The sequence below is a fragment of the Ursus arctos genome, unplaced genomic scaffold (genome assembly GCF_023065955.2).
Source record: "Ursus arctos isolate Adak ecotype North America unplaced genomic scaffold, UrsArc2.0 scaffold_9, whole genome shotgun sequence".
Lineage (NCBI taxonomy): Eukaryota > Metazoa > Chordata > Mammalia > Carnivora > Ursidae > Ursus > Ursus arctos.
This window is the reverse complement of record NW_026623111.1, coordinates 6680310-6695664: the sequence shown is the minus strand read 5'-3', so window position 1 is coordinate 6695664 and position 15355 is coordinate 6680310. Positions and strand designations below refer to the sequence as shown.

General features: G+C 49.8%; 1 protein-coding gene across 24 annotated transcripts in view; it reads left to right on the top strand.

Moving 5' to 3' along the window:
• Positions 1 to 15355, top strand: part of SLC2A9 (solute carrier family 2 member 9) — a 255791-nt gene that overhangs the window by 80172 nt on the left and 160264 nt on the right. For all 24 annotated transcript variants that reach the window (XR_007187921.2, XR_007187922.2, XR_007187923.2 and 21 more), the window contains 2 exons: positions 711 to 835; positions 10932 to 11077. Coding sequence is in view for 21 of the 24 variants with exons in the window: in XM_048212108.2 (XP_048068065.1) it covers positions 711 to 835; positions 10932 to 11077 (271 nt within the window). In the remaining 3 variants the exon portion in view is untranslated. The remainder of the gene's footprint in view (positions 1 to 710; positions 836 to 10931; positions 11078 to 15355) is intronic.

Sequence of the window (15355 nt, the reverse complement as noted above, 5' to 3'; positions counted from 1 at the left end):
GACAAGGGGCTTGGTCCTTTCGGTCTGGTTGAATTTCCTATCAGTCCCAGAAGTGGTTGGCAGTTGAGTCTAGTTCCCAGCTTATGTCTACTCCCCAGAACATGGTGCCCCTCAGAGTAGCAGCCCCAGTGGGCCAGTGCCCATCCTTGAAGGTAAGCCAGATGTCGAGAGTGCCTCTTCCAAGCCCCCAAAGTGTCAGCACCAAATGGGCAGCACCCCTCTTCAGAGGTCCCCCTTTGACATCTCAGTTCCCCAGTGTCTGCCTAACCAACTCACTATGTTAAATTCTCTCTGTTAAAAGCACTAGAGTGGTTTCCATTTCCCTGCTTGAGCTCTGACTCATGGATTGTAAGACACACCTTGACTTCAGAAATGTTAAGTGAAGGTCTTAGAATTGATGAAACACAGTATCATCAGTAGTGCGTCAAGGAATTCATAGACCAAGACAGTGCCTTTGAAGGTGACCTAATCAGCCCTGGTGGTGAACCCAGAGGGAGGAAGTGCCTTGCTCAGGGTCACACAGCCAAAGGCGGCAGTGGGGGCTCCTGGGGCTCTGGTCCCTGTCCCTGACCCTTAGGCCAATGCTCTTTCTACTGTACCCGAGTCTTGCTCTGCTGACCATTTTGAAGGGCATGCCCCCTGCTCCTGGGATGGGAAGGTTGACATCCTCATGGTGGGCCTCTTCACCAAATCACCGTTTCTTTTTCCAGGAAGTACACTCTGCTGGTCAACAATGGGTTTGCGGTTTCTGCTGCATTGCTCATGGCCTGTTCTCTGCAGGCAGGAGCCTTGGAAATGCTCATCGTGGGACGCTTCATCATGGGCGTGGATGGAGGTAAGCCTTCACCAAGGCAGGGCAGGGCACGTTCCTTGGAGGGGGGGGGTTCGGAGTGTGAGTGGTGTTTGAAGCTGTCACATGACTGGACTCCTACTACTATTGAGTTGCCAGGGACCAAGGATGCAAAAAGTCTGCTTACAGGGGGCCAGTGCCATGAGATGGACCACTCACGGGGCTCTAGCATGCTAACTGAGAAACGCTAACTGGGAGAGATCCGAGTCAACTCCAGAGACCTGGATGGTCTTCAGTATGTCATGCCTTTTGCTTTGTCATCTTCACTATAAAATTCATATTCCAAGGTTGTCTGTGGTTTCCAGGGGGTTTTTAATGAGGATTGTGTTTCCTGTCTGGGCCTCTGACTTATTCATTCTTTCATGTATTTGCTGAACATTCATTTATGGGGCACCTGCTGTGCCCGGCGTTCTTCTCCATGTTGGGGACACAGTGGAGAATGAAATTCTCTGGTCCCTACTAGGCCCTGCAGCTTACATTCTAGCGGGTGGACAGATCTGTAACTGCATACATGAGGTAGGGAGTGGCAAGCCCTAGGAGAAGAATGAAGCAGGACAGGAGGACAGTGGGGGTTATTTTAGATAGGCCAGCCAGGGAGGATCGCTCAGTGGAGGAAGCATATGAGCAGAGACCGAAATGAACCGAGAGTGAGGACCAAGTGGATATCAGGGGAGTTGGGTTCTTGACCAAGAGAAGAGTGCACCGGCCCTGCGGTGGGGTCGTGCTTGGCACATTAAAGGGAGAGGGAGAGCGAGCAGGCCGGCCTGGCCGGAGCTTGGTGAGCTGGGGGAGAGTGGCTGCAGACGACGCTGAAGGGGGCCGGTCACATCCTGTAGGGCCTTGTAGGATTTGTGTCAAGGACGATGGGAAGTCAGAGGAGGGTTGAGAGGAATGTGACGTGAGCTGGTTTTGTGTTTCAGTGAGATTCCTCCTGCTTCTGTGTAGAGCAGAGTGTAAGGGAGGGCAGGGGTGGATCAGGGAGCCAGTTGTCCAGGGCAGAGAGCCATGGTGGGGCCAGATGGTGGCCAGGAGGCAGCGAGGTGCAGCTGGCTGCTGGCTGTGGGGTATGAGAGAACAGGAGCCTCAAAATATACTGTTAAAACCAGCCAACCAGCCAACCACCCAACCACCCTACCACCCTGCTTTCTTTCTAAATATTGCCAAGCCTGTAAGGCATTACTTGTAGGCATTTGTGGAAAGATTGCAAGCTTTTGGATTCAAAATCCCTGCCTTTGTGTCAGATCTCTGCTGCTTGCCAATTACTGACTTCTGGCAAGTTGCTTAATGGCTCTGAACCTCAGTTTCCCTGTTTGTAAAATGGAAATAACAATACCTATTTTGCAGAGCTGTCATAAGGCTGACATGATACCATATATATATACACATATATACACATGTATATATATCTATATACACACATATATACATGTATATACACATATATGTATATATACACACATATGTATATACATATACACACATTTATGCACATATACGTATGTATATATGTATATATATATAAAATCTGCCAAATGCTGTTGGAAACTGTGAGCTCGTTAAAAGCTAATTCCCTTCCTTGCTGATGCTCGCACACTGCGGACACCAGGCTTTGGGAGTGAGCTGAGCAACAAGTATACATCAGGGAGAGGTGAGCAGGAGAGTGAGGGCCTGAGGAAGTTCAGGGGAGAAGACTTCCTGTCCCTTCCCTGCTCTGCTGGCGGGAAATACTCAGGATTAGTAATAACCAGACTCGGGGTGAAATTACTTCTCTGTCTTGGTATTCAAGTAGAAAGGAGTTGGCTATAGAAAATGTTAATTGGTAAGAATAATCCCTGGAGGTTATGTGGTGCTCTGCAGTTAACCAGTCCTGTTCATGGTTTCTTCTGCTCTGATCTGCTGCTGAGGCTGAAGGACCGTTATTTTGTCATTTTACATCAAGAACACTGAGGCTCAGAGGCGTGACAGTAACGTGGTTACGGCTGAGGGCTGTGCATTCACACTGACTGGGTTTTCCCACTCAGCTTAATTTCATTACTTTGTATCAGTTAGATTTTGCTACATTAAAAAAAAAAAAGGCAACCAGAAAGGTAATGGCTTCAAGCAATCACCTTTGTGCTGAGCTTAGAATTCCGTGGGCTGGAGGGCAGTTCTAATGTGGGCCAGCTCTGCGGCTGTCCGCTGGGCTCTCTCCCATGCTGTGGTGGGCTGCACACCAGTCAGCAGCGGGGTGACTTCAGATGGTTTCACTCGCCTGTTTGGTTGTTGGCAGCTGGGTTGGTCTCGGGATCCCGGCAGGGCCAGCTCCTCTCGGCTCCACATCATCTCTCTGCCTGCTGTAGAGAGGCCCAGTCTTCCCATGGGTTTCTCAGAGTGCCAAAGAGTGGTACCAGGGGCAGGACCCCACGTGCAAGCACCTGTCGAGTCACTGCTCGCGGCACGTTTGTCAGTGCCCCATTGGCTAGGGACACCGTCAGTGTCAGAGGGACCTAAGCCCCCAGGGCTGCAGACTAAAGGGGTGTGAACCAGCGGGGCCCCACAGCAGCATTCTGCCTCACTGTCCTAGCCTCTTTCCCAGACCAGCAAAGGGGCTCAATCAAAAGCCCCCCCTGCGGTGGTATGCAAAAATTAACTGATGGGCTGCTAGTGTGAAGCACTTAGTACATTCCAGGCCTACGGTGCCTTCCCCCATCCCAGGAATGGGGACAGGATCCTTGCAATTCTTGGGGCTGTTCTTTTTATTCTCAGCTAATAAGGTACAGATCCCGGGTGTGGACCGAGATGCCTGGTTTCAGAGGCCCTGCCTGCTCAGGACAAAGGCTAGGTGAGATGTGGCATGAAAGGCCTTTCCCAGTAGAGGCCCCGGAGGGTCTCCCTTTCCGGCAGGTTTACGTTTTGTCCATTAGCCTCTTTCTAGTCATCTTGCCTCTCCAGCTCTTCCAGAGGAGGCGAAACTTGCTGCGCATAACTAGTTTCTCTCCGAGTTTCCTTAATTAAAAATAAGCTGGACTTGAAGAGAGAGGCCATTTTTACAAAGCCCCATATTCAAGTCAGATGTCTGTTAGACCCCTTTTCTGATGAGTTTTCCAAAAAGAAATAGGAAAAAAAAAAAAGTAAGAACAAAAGAGGGGAGAAAACAACAGACTCTCTAAATTCTAGAGTATAGCCTATGGAAGGCGGCCAGGACATGGAGGCTTCATGTCATTTATTCTCATCAGACCTCCTGAGGCAGGGACGGGGCCTTGCAGGCATTTAAAGGAAGGCAGTTGGTCAGAAAAGGGAAAATTGCTGGCCAGGAAATGAATTGGCTGTCCTCCTTGTAATAAATAATTTAAAGCCAAGTGATAAGCCCTGGAGGGTTTTCAGAAGGCTGTGCTGCTCAAGCCAGGTTTGTGGCAGTATTTGGAACCACAGTAGAAACCCCGGACACCTTCCCCAAGTGTCCTTTCTCTAAAAAGCTTGGCAAAAAAAGAAACAGATTTTTACATTGACACAAACTTGATGCAGCTTGGTGTTAGAGGCAAAATCCATGCAGGTGGTCAGGTCGAAGTAGTACAGAGGTGTTTCGTGTTTGTGGAAGATTACGTTGGACGGGTTCCTGCCCAGCTGTCCCAGTACCGCCCTCACTCCCAGGGGTCCAAGTCCACATCCACTGCATTAGGAGCTCTCTGATGGACCCGCTCTTCTACCACAGTAGGTGGTCTCTGCTGGACACATCGGAGCAGCAGCATTTAGAGAAGCATATGACATGCAAAGAACATGAAATCAGGGTCAAGGATGTGACTTTAAGTTCTGGCTCTACCAGTGACTTACCAGGTGACCGTGGAACGAGCATTTCACCTCTCTGGGCCAGTAACGTCATCTAGAAAGTAAGGAGGATTGGACTCAGGGAGCTGAGGTTGCTACCAGCCTGAAAAATCTGCTTTGGCTCCCTTTTGTACTCACCTTCGAGCTACTACCTTGAATGATCTCTTGAAGCTTCTGGAGCTCACATGCCACACATAGCTGTATTGTTCACTCATTAAACAACATCACAGAATAGGAGGTGGTGAAATAAGAGTATTGGGCAGAAACACTGGCCCTCTTGTCTGGTGGGGTCAGCTCATGTGTACCAAGCCCTGAGACCTACCCAGTGATGTCCCAGAACAGGCTCCCATCAAGGCTGTGGGCTGCTCTTAAAAGCAAATTATTTATCATTATTCTGCCTACTGGCCCAAAGATGTCCACATCCTCATCCCTGGAACCAGCAAATATGAGCTGATGTGACCAGAGGACTTTGTAGATGTGATGAAGTTAAGGACTGTGAGATGGGGCGCTTACCCTGGATTACCCAGGTGGGTCCCCTAAGATCACAGGGGTCCTGATACGTGAAAGAGGAAGGAGGAGTCCGAGCCAGAGAAAGGAGACGGGAGGGTAAGAGCAGAGGCTGCAGGGATGCAGCGGCGGGGAGGGCCCACAAGCCAAGGGGGGCGGGCGCCTCTGGAGTCTGGGAAAGGCCGGGAAGCCGACTGTCCCCTAGAGCCTCCAGAATGACCGCAGCCCTGCCGTCACTTTGATTTTAGCCCACGTCCCATTTTACACTGTGACCCCCCAAACCACGTGACATAAATTTGTGGTGTTTGACATCTAAGTTTGTGGCGATTTGTTACAGCAGCGGTAGGACACTAGTAAAAACACTAGTCATAGTTTTAATATGATTTGAGTCAAATTTTAACATGACAAACAGCATGTGAGGTGTTTAGAAGGATGGATTCGGTCCCAGCCCTGCTGCTTACTGGCTGGGTGACCTCAGACAGATTTCTTTACCCCTCCGAGCCTCCGTTTCCTCACAAGTACAGTTCAGATAACAACAAAGCTACCTGACAATGTTCAGGTACTGTATAGGGGTGTGTGTCTGTGTGTCTGTGTGTGCATGTGTGTTTCTGCATGTGTGCATGTCCTTGTGTGTCTGAGTTTGTGTGTCTGTGTATGTGTGTATACATCTGTGTATGTATGTGTCTGAGTGTGTGTGTGTCTGAGTCTGTGTGTATATATGATTGTGTGTGTCGGAATGTCTGTGTCTATGTGTAAATGTGTGTGTGTCTGTGTGAAGAGAAAACAGAAAAATTAAAATACACAACTAAAATAGCATATAAATCAGGAAGGCAGTAAGTGAAGTTGGTGTGTGTTAAATTCTTTGCGTTGTCTGGGAAACACTAAAAGTACTAATTTATATTAGATTTCACTAAAACATAGATTCGTAAAATGATCTCTAGAGCAATTATTAAAATAAGAGAAAATATACACTGGAATATTACTCAGCCATCAAAAAGAATGAAATCTTGCCTTTGCTGTGACACGGATGGAGCTAGAGAATATAATGTTAAGCAAAATAAGTCAGAGAAAGACAGATACCACATGATTCCACTCATATGTGGAATTTGAGAAATAAACAAGCAAAGGAAAAAAGAGAGAGACAGACCAAGAAACAGACTCTTAACTCTAGAGAACAAACTGGTGTTACCAGAGGGGAGGAGGGTGGGCATGAAATAGGGGCTGGGACTAAGGAGGGCACTGTCGTGATGAGCACTGGGTGTTGTATGTAAGTGATGAATCACTGTATGGTACACCTGAAACTAATGTCGCACTGTGTGTTAACTATGCTGGAATTAAAATAAATTAAAATAAAATAAAATAAAATTTCATTAGTAATTAAGGAAATGCAAATTAAAACCACAATTGATAAAAATTAAAAAGACCAATAACGCCGAATATTGGCAAAAAAGTGGAGGAAAGTGCATTTCATACCTCTCTCATCAAGGTGTAAATTGGTATGATAATTTGGGGAAATTGGCTTTACTAAAACTGAACAAATGTATCTTATGGTTGCAATATCTATATAAACTTGCTTACGTGTGCGCCAAAAGACTTGTGTAAGAATGTTTATGGGGCACTGTTAGTGTTAATCCTAACCTGGAAAACACCGGAGTGTCCGCCAACAGGGAGGCAGTGAAGCGGGATATACTCCTACGCTGGAATATTACAGCACAGCAAGAACACATCACAGTTACGTGCTACAAGTGGGTGCATCTCCCATCCATGAGAAGCACAGAGATGAGAGATGAGAGAAACCCGTCGCCTGTGATTCCGCACACGGAGCTGTGGTGATAGCAGTCAGGCTGGCGGTGACCTCTGGGGAGAAGGGGGAGGATGAGGATTCTGAGGAAGCGCAGGCTGGGGGGGCCTCTGGGGGGCTGGTGGTGTAGGTTATTCTGGACCTGGGTGGAGGCTGCACAGGTGTGTGCATTTTGTGATGATTTCCCCAGACTGCATTGTGCAATTGGAAGATGTGTGTCATATTTTCATTTTCAGTAAAATGCTTTGGACTGGACTCAAATTTTTCTGCACCCCAGTAGGAAAATGCACATTTCCCGTTGTCCCTAAAGTATGTCCTTCAGCCTCTCTGATTCCCTAGAGAATATTTACTGAGGTGCTTTCTGCTTTTCAAGAGCTAAGAGCTGCTGCTCACTTTGGACTCCAGGAGGAATGGGGAAGCTAAGCTAGCCCCGTGTGAGGGAGAGTCGCCTGACTGCTCCTGGCACACCATCAGGCCATGCTCTCTGGGGAAGGGGAAGGCCTTCTGGAAGTTGTAGCAGGCTCGGGACACTGGAACTGTTGTTGATGTTTTAGCTAAGAGCCAGAGGCCCGCTGCCCTCTGCTTGCTGCTTGGAGTCTGTGTCCCTGTTCAGCTGGTCACCGGGGCCTCCCCCCATGGACCACACTTGTAACTAAGGACCAGCCCGCCGGGGGTCCCAACCACTGGTGCCCCGCTGCTCGGCATTTCTGCAGCCTGGATTAAATAAATAACAGTAGGGCGGCAGTGGCGTGGGGACCCATTCGGTATGTGTCGATCAAGCACCTGTCCTGGGGCTGGGACTGCGCTCTCATGAAACGTCATTGTGGCTTCAGGTGGGGAAACAGATGGTAAGGTAAGTACCAAACAGGGTACTTTGAGGAAGCGCTAAGTGCTGGGAGGAGCTAAGACTGGATGCAGAGAGCACTGGGAAGGGGCTGATCGCAGAAGGTGGTCGGGGACGGCCTGAGTGAGGAGGTGTGCTGGTGTCCTGGGGCTGCTGGAACAGAGTGCCACAAATGGGGGTACCTCAAACGACAGAAGTGATGCTGTCAGAGTTCTGAGGCCAGAACTCCAAAACCGGAGGGAGAAGCAGCTCCGTGCTCTGCCCTCCTGGCATCGGGCAGCTGCCAGCAACCCGTGACCTTCCCTGGCTTGTGGCAACATCACTCCAGTCTCTGTCCCCACCTTCACATGGCCTCCTCCTCTGTGTCTTCACATGGCCTCTTAGGAGGACCCCAGTCACTGGACTTAGGGCCCGCCTTCATCCAGGATGACCTCACCTTAACTTGATTACCTCTGCAGAGAACTTCCAAACGAGGTCACGTTCAAGGGGGTGGTAAGACAGGAAGCATATCGGGGGTCAGCTTAGAAGGTTCTGACAATCAGGGTTCCAGATAAAGAGAGCAACAAAGACCAATATCCCACAGTCAGTATGCACCCAGAGGGTTCAGTAAACCCCAAGGCTGGGGCCCCTGGGGAGGAAGAGGAGCAGGAGATGGGGGTCATAGGTTGAGAGAGGCCACTCAGGGGTGTGGGATGCCTGGTAGCACCAAGGGCCTCGGATGACCTATGCCTTGGTTTGCCCGGGACTCAGGGTGTTTGTTCCTGTCACACAGGACTTCCGTTGCTAAAACCAGGACAGTCCCCAGCAAACTGGGGGGGCGTTGGCTTTCATGTAGACCACCTCCTCATTCACCCACGGTTTAGCTACAGCCTCTCATGTTGCCACATCATTTCGTGACAGTCCAGTAAGAATAGTCACCATGTATGGATAGCCTGCTGTATGCTGGGCACTCCGCTAAGCATTTCACACACATCCCGTGTGCGCCCGGCTCCTCTACGAAGGAAGTATTATGATGGTCCCATGTGTGGCCCCGGGCCCTTCACCGCCACCATTCCGCCTCTGGCCCACCAGCTCTAGCATTTCTCATTCGTGTTTTGAGAGATGATTGGCTCCAGTGGGCTCCAGGAGCACCAGAGAAAGGAAGCTGTTTTGTAAGTGCCTGTCAAGTGACCACATGTGAGGCGGGAGCCTTACGTGTAACGGCCTTCCCACTGCACCAGAAATAGATAGCAATTATTACCCTAATTCTATAGAAGAGGAAGCTGAGACTGGGAGAGGCTAATTGACTTGATCAAGGTCACCTTGCAAGGAAGCAAGGGCTCTGGGCTTGAATCCTCGTACGTCTCTCCCTCTGTTGCACTGTCCCCTACGCAGAAAGGGGCCAAGCTGGTCCGTGGCCAGCCAGTTTTTCCACGAGGCCAGCTGCTCTCAGTGTGTGTGTTCTGGATAAAAATTCACATATCCTCTGGCTTATGTTGTGACTTTGCAGCTAATTCCTGTTTCTTTGTACCTTAAGCGTCTTTGCCTTTCTGGTGAGCCAGGAAAAGTTATTCTGGGCTGAGAGGCAGTGAATGAGATCCTCAGCTTATTAACTGGGCCACGTATTCCCTTTACTCTGGGCATATTTTTTTTTTTTTTTTTTTAGGAAGAGCCTCCCTGATGGCTAGCAACTGGGGTGAATTCAGCTTCCCTGGAAGCACATGGATTGGTACCTAAAGTGTGTCAGGAACCGTGCTAGAGGCATCAGGAGGCCAGGGCAGGAAAGAAATGTTTGATGCTTTCACAGTCTGGTGGAAAATTAGACAGTAAGAATTTGTGCTGTGGGCACTGCTTTGCAGAGCGCTGCACGATGAGTGAAGCACCTGGCAGACCCGGTCTCATGCTCCCAGCAGTCCTATGAAGTTAGGCTCAGTTCTCATTCCCATCTGTGGAGAGGAAACTGAGGCTGAGAGATGCTAACTCCCCACCCAAGGCCTCACTGGGATTCTGCCCGGGAGGCCATGTGGCTCCAGAGTGCATCGTCTGTGCTCCCAACGCGCCGTGACTTCGCCTGGGACAAGAGCATTTGTAGACCTGTAGGTAGGCCTGTAAAGGGCTTTGAGAATAGCCCTGCCCAGCTGCAGGTGGAAAACTTACCTGAAACCGACGAGCACTCGATAAAATGCTGTAAAATGGGTAATACAATATCTGCCCGACCTGAGTGCCATGATTTACATAAAGAGGCACTGCTAGCTAGTGGGAAAAGCTCGAGTTCTAGAATCAGAGACCTGATCTATTGGGCAAAATAATCTCTTTGGGCATCTCTGGATGTCACTTGGTGATTTGGGAAAGTTACTCCATTTGTACCTCAGCTTCCTCATGTTTAGAATAAGGATGATAATAGTACATTTACTTCAGTGGGTTATTAGAAAAATATATACTATATGTAAGAGATAAGAAGGATCCCTGCTACTTGGTAAGCACAAGGTATGTTGACTGTTAACACCACCAATACCATGCACTGACACCACTTCCACCATCACCTTCACCTCCATCACCATCACCACCATCACCTCCATTACCACCATCACTACCACATCCTCCTCCACCACCATCACCACCAGCATCATGACACCACCACCATCACCTTCACCTCCATCACCATAACCACCACCACTACCACCATCACTACAACCACCCCCACCATCACCACCACCACCACCATCACTTCCATCACCAACTTCACCTCCGTCACCACAGCCACCACCATCATCACCATCACCACCACCACACCACCATTACCAGCATCACTACCACATCCTCCTCCACTACCATCACCCCCACCATCACCACCATCACCACCATCACCACCACCACCATCATCATCACCATCATCCACTTCCCCTTCTGTGAAATCTACCTCCCGGCCATACCCCATGGATGAAATGATACGGGGCGTGTGAAAGCATCGGCAGTCTGTGCAGAATGCTGGGAGGGTGTTGTGGCTACGCTGCCGTTCTTGAGAGGGCACGGCAGAGGGAAGGGCTCTGACCAGTCTTCCTTGAGGACGACGGCCCTCTCACTGCCCAGAGTGCTCTCCCCTCGGAGAAGACCGCCCTCTCACAGCTGCCATGCTTCCTTCACAGGCATCGCCCTCAGCGCGCTCCCCATGTACTTGAACGAGATCTCGCCCAAGGAGATCCGCGGCTCTCTGGGGCAGGTGACCGCCATCTTCATCTGCATTGGTGTGTTCGCCGGGCAGGTGCTGGGCCTGCCTGAGCTGCTGGGAAAGGTAAGTGTGGCTCGCTGGCCCACCTTGACCCTTCTCATTTCATGCCGTCCTCTCAGCCCCCCATGTCCCTTCCAGGATGAAGGGTAGTCGGAGGTGAGCCTTGCCTCCAAAGGCTTGTCCCTGTGTCTTGGAATTCCTGAGCATTCAGGCCTTTCCCTTATTATCGGAGGACAGTTGCTGAGTTCCTTCAATTGTGTTTGCTTTTTTGGTTTCTTTTAGAACATAAAGAATACATAACAAATTCAAACCTTATAGAATGTTCAGTCCGCCCACCCAATGAACTATGGTCAGCAGCTCTATTTGTATTTATTGAAGCTTTCTTCTTTGCTTGTACAAACCTATATAAACATATATAGTTTTTGTTGTTGTTGTTGTTGTTTAATGGAACCGTGCCGTGCACATTGTTCTGCAGCTTGCTGTTGTCATTTTCTATAGCTGGGGCATCTTTCCAAGATGTTTTGCTTTGCTCTACCTCACTCTTTCTTTCCTACATAAATATATGGTTGTACAGTCTTCTCTTCTGGGCAGTGGGAGAGCCTGACTTTGCATCCCAGTTCAACAGTTGACTTGCTGTGTGGCCTTGGCGAGGAGGAAAGCCTCACCCAGGTTGGGGTGGGGGAGGGTGGGATCAAGGAAGGCTTCCCAGAAGAGGTGGCCTCTAGATGGAACCATGTGGCTGAGCAGGAGTTAGGCAGGTGACAATGGGGTTTGGAGAGAAGACATTGCAGAGAGAGGGGTAATGGAAGAAAAGGCCTGTGAGGAGGACTGGCCCTGACAGCATTCAAGTACCTTGAGGGCCAAGAGGAAAGCCTTTGTGGGGAGTGTGAGAAGTGAGGTGCCTGTTCACTGAGCCAAAGTAGACTTCATCCTGGGGCACTAGGGAGCCCAGTGACACAGGGGAGTGACATGGCCAGGTCCAAGTTAGTAGGTGGCTCTGGGGATGGGGACGATGTGGACTGGTGTGGGAAGGGTGGGAAGGGAGAGGAGGATCTGGCAGACACTGGAGAGAGGGACGGAGGTGGTGGCCCTGGGGAAAGGGGAGGGGATGGAGTCCACAGACTTGCTGCCTCCGTGTCCCACCAGGACGAGGGAAGAAGAACATGGTCTTCCCATGTACACTGGAAGATTGGAGGGAGGGAACAGATGGACCACTGGTGATGGTGGGATGTCCACTGCCCCCCACGGTCTGGCGCTTGGACAGAGCACAGCTGGCAGACCCTGTGAGCTGCACCCCTGCAGGGGGAGGCGGCAGTAGGAACAGACGTGACAACGCACACATCACATGATGCTAACTTTTTATGCCATCCAAACCCTCACAGCGACTCTGTGAGCGGCTCACCTCTGCGGCTCTGGACGTGGAAGTGGAGAGAGGTGAGGTAGGGAACTGAGTCCTAAGAACACGGAGCTGAAACCAGGCCCCGGGTCGGTCTGCTTCCAGACCCATGCATGGGGCACGTCTTACACAGCTAAGAACAGGACATGCTGGGCTCCCTGGGAGTGTGAGCAGGATTCTGACACTGATTCTGATGTGCTGGTTCTTTCCTCACATCAAGCAGTTCTCCCCACCAGCCAGGTGTCCTGCAATTCAGCTCGATTCTGACACCATCTACCTGGACACGGCGTCAGACCCCTCGGGGTCAGGGCTCCGTCCCACGAGACTGTCCCCACTTCAGATGCCAATTGCAAGTCCAGGTTGTCACCTACGCTTCTGACTTATTGGCTGTAAATCAGTGGTTCCAACGACCTCCTCCTTGGGTTCAGGACACGGGGACCAAGCTACTTATGAGATTACAGGTTTATCATAAAAGGATAGGACTCAGAAGAGCCAGATGAAAGACACACATGGGGAAAGGCATGCGGAGGGCATGGAGCTTCCCTGCCTTCTCCCGAGCGTCACTCCCTCAGAATCTTCCAAGGTCACCAACATGGAAGCTCTCGGAACCCCATCCTCTGCGGGGGGCGGGGGGTTGTGGAGGCTTCATTACAAAGGCAGCGTTGTTTAGATCATTGGCTGTTGAGGACTGAACTCAATCTCCAGCCTTTCCCTTCCCTGGAGGTTTCAGGTCATGTGGTTGGCTCCACTGGCACCCAGCCCCCATCCTTAGGTTCTTTCTTAAAGTCTCTTCATTAACATAAACTCACGTGTGGCTTAAAGGGGTTTTTATGAAAATCAAGACACCTTTATTACTCTTACCACTTAGGAAATACCAGGGGTTTTAGGAGCTCTGTGCCAGAAATGAGGAAGACCAAATATATGCTTCTTTTTATATCACAGTAAGACAGTGAGAGCTTAGGTGGGGAGAGAGTACTGGGCCCCTTTGTGCATGTGCCTTACTGACCCTGCAGCCGGCTCCTGCCCCCTTCAGGGAGGGTTTTATAAGCTGAGGAATCAAGCATGACAAGATAATGGGAGCTGATGGCATTTATCACTTAAAAATATTTTCGAGTGTTTGCCAACACTTTTTTTTTTTTTAAGATTTTATGTATTTATTCGACAGGATAGAGACAGCCAGCGAGAGAGGGAACACAAGCAGGGGGAGTGGGAGAGGAAGAAGCAGGCTCATAGCGGAGGAGCCTGATGTGGGGCTCGATCCCATAACGCCGGGATCACGCCCTGAGCCGAAGGCAGACGCTTAACCGCTGTGCCACCCAGGCGCCCCTGCCAACACTTTTGATTGTGTTAAAATATGCATAAGATTTAGCATGTTAACCATTTTGAAGTGTACGGTTCCCTAGCATTGCGCATGGCTTCTTATACTTCACCTGATCCAGGTCACTGCAGAAGCATTTGCTTCTCATCTTTCATTATCAACCCTTTTGGGTTATTATGGCCACGGTTTTGTTTTTCTCTTTTGCAAAAACAAAAACAACTCACACTTTACGTTTGTGGTTGTCACATGCGTGATGATTTCTATAAGTAACGGGAGCACGGTGGAAACAGTCTCCTTACCAAAGTGAGATCCCACATTAAAGAGACTCTTTTGCTTTTTGTTTTTAAAATATTTTAAAATTCTAAAAGTCAATGTTATGCGTGTGACAAAAATAAAAACGATGTAACAATGACAGCCTCTGTCCCTTAAATGTAAAAATGTATTTTGAAGTCAACAAACAGGACTGTTGTCCTCCCAGAGTAAAGAAAGTAATAATCTGCCTCCATAGAGAATAAGCTTTTCTCTTTCAAGGTAAGTTCCAACTCCTTATCACACTCCTCTCTTGTAAGTCAGCGTCAGGGCCTTTCTGCCACTGGGAGCCTGTCTTAGCTCAGGCCGCTTGTAACAAATACCACAGGCCGGGCAGCTTACAAACAAGACATTTTGTACCCTTCACAGTTCTGGAGGCGGGAAGTCTGAGATCAGGGGCCAGATCTGGATAGGGCCCACTTCCTGCGTTGTGGGCTGCCGCCTTCTCACTGTGTCCTCAAATAGGGAGAGACATCCTCTTTTTCAGGTCTTTTCAGATAAAGGCATTCATCCTATTCATGGGGGCTCCGCCCTCATGACCTGAACACCTCCCAGGGGCTCTACGTCCTAACATCATCACCTTGAGGTTAGGTTTCAACATGTGAATTTTGGGGCTGGGGGATACAAAACATTGCATCTGTAATAGGTCCCTCGGTCTTTCTTAAACCTCTGCTTTGTCTCTTCATTCACTCGCTCCTTAGCTCATTCGGTACACTCTTGAATAATGAGTTGGTTGCTGGAGCTGCAGCTTCGGGCATGAACATCAACTGGGTATATTCTGACGTTTATGATGCTCATGGTCTGCAGGGACTGTGTGACCCTGAGCAGGTCACCACCTCTGTGAGCCAGAGTCCTTCTTGGTAGCAGGCATGCTTGCAAGGCCCGAGTCCCCAGGCTCCACTCCAGCATGACTTTCCCTGGGGAGCATCTCTGGCAAACAGTGACGCTGTTCATCATCTCCCTGGAACAGACACCTTTGCAGGTACCTGTCCCATGCTGTCATTTCTCTTTGCTTCTGCATCTTTTCCCTCTGGTAGGTCCTGTCTTACACAAAATCCAGAGGCTGCAAGTTTATTCCCTCGTTCAGCAAATATTTAGAAAGCTGCTCTGTGCCCTGTGTTGGGCTGGTTGCTGGTGGCCATGCACAGAGGGACCAGATTAGTCCTTGCCCTTGGGGAGTTCAGGAAAGACAAGTAACCAAGGATCACCTGCATGATGGGGGTAAGGTAGGGCACTGCTCTGGAGCAGGGTGCCCGGAATGGTTGGTTTTCCTGTAGAAATGACATTGAAACTCCTCCCTTGGGGGTTGGTAAGATTT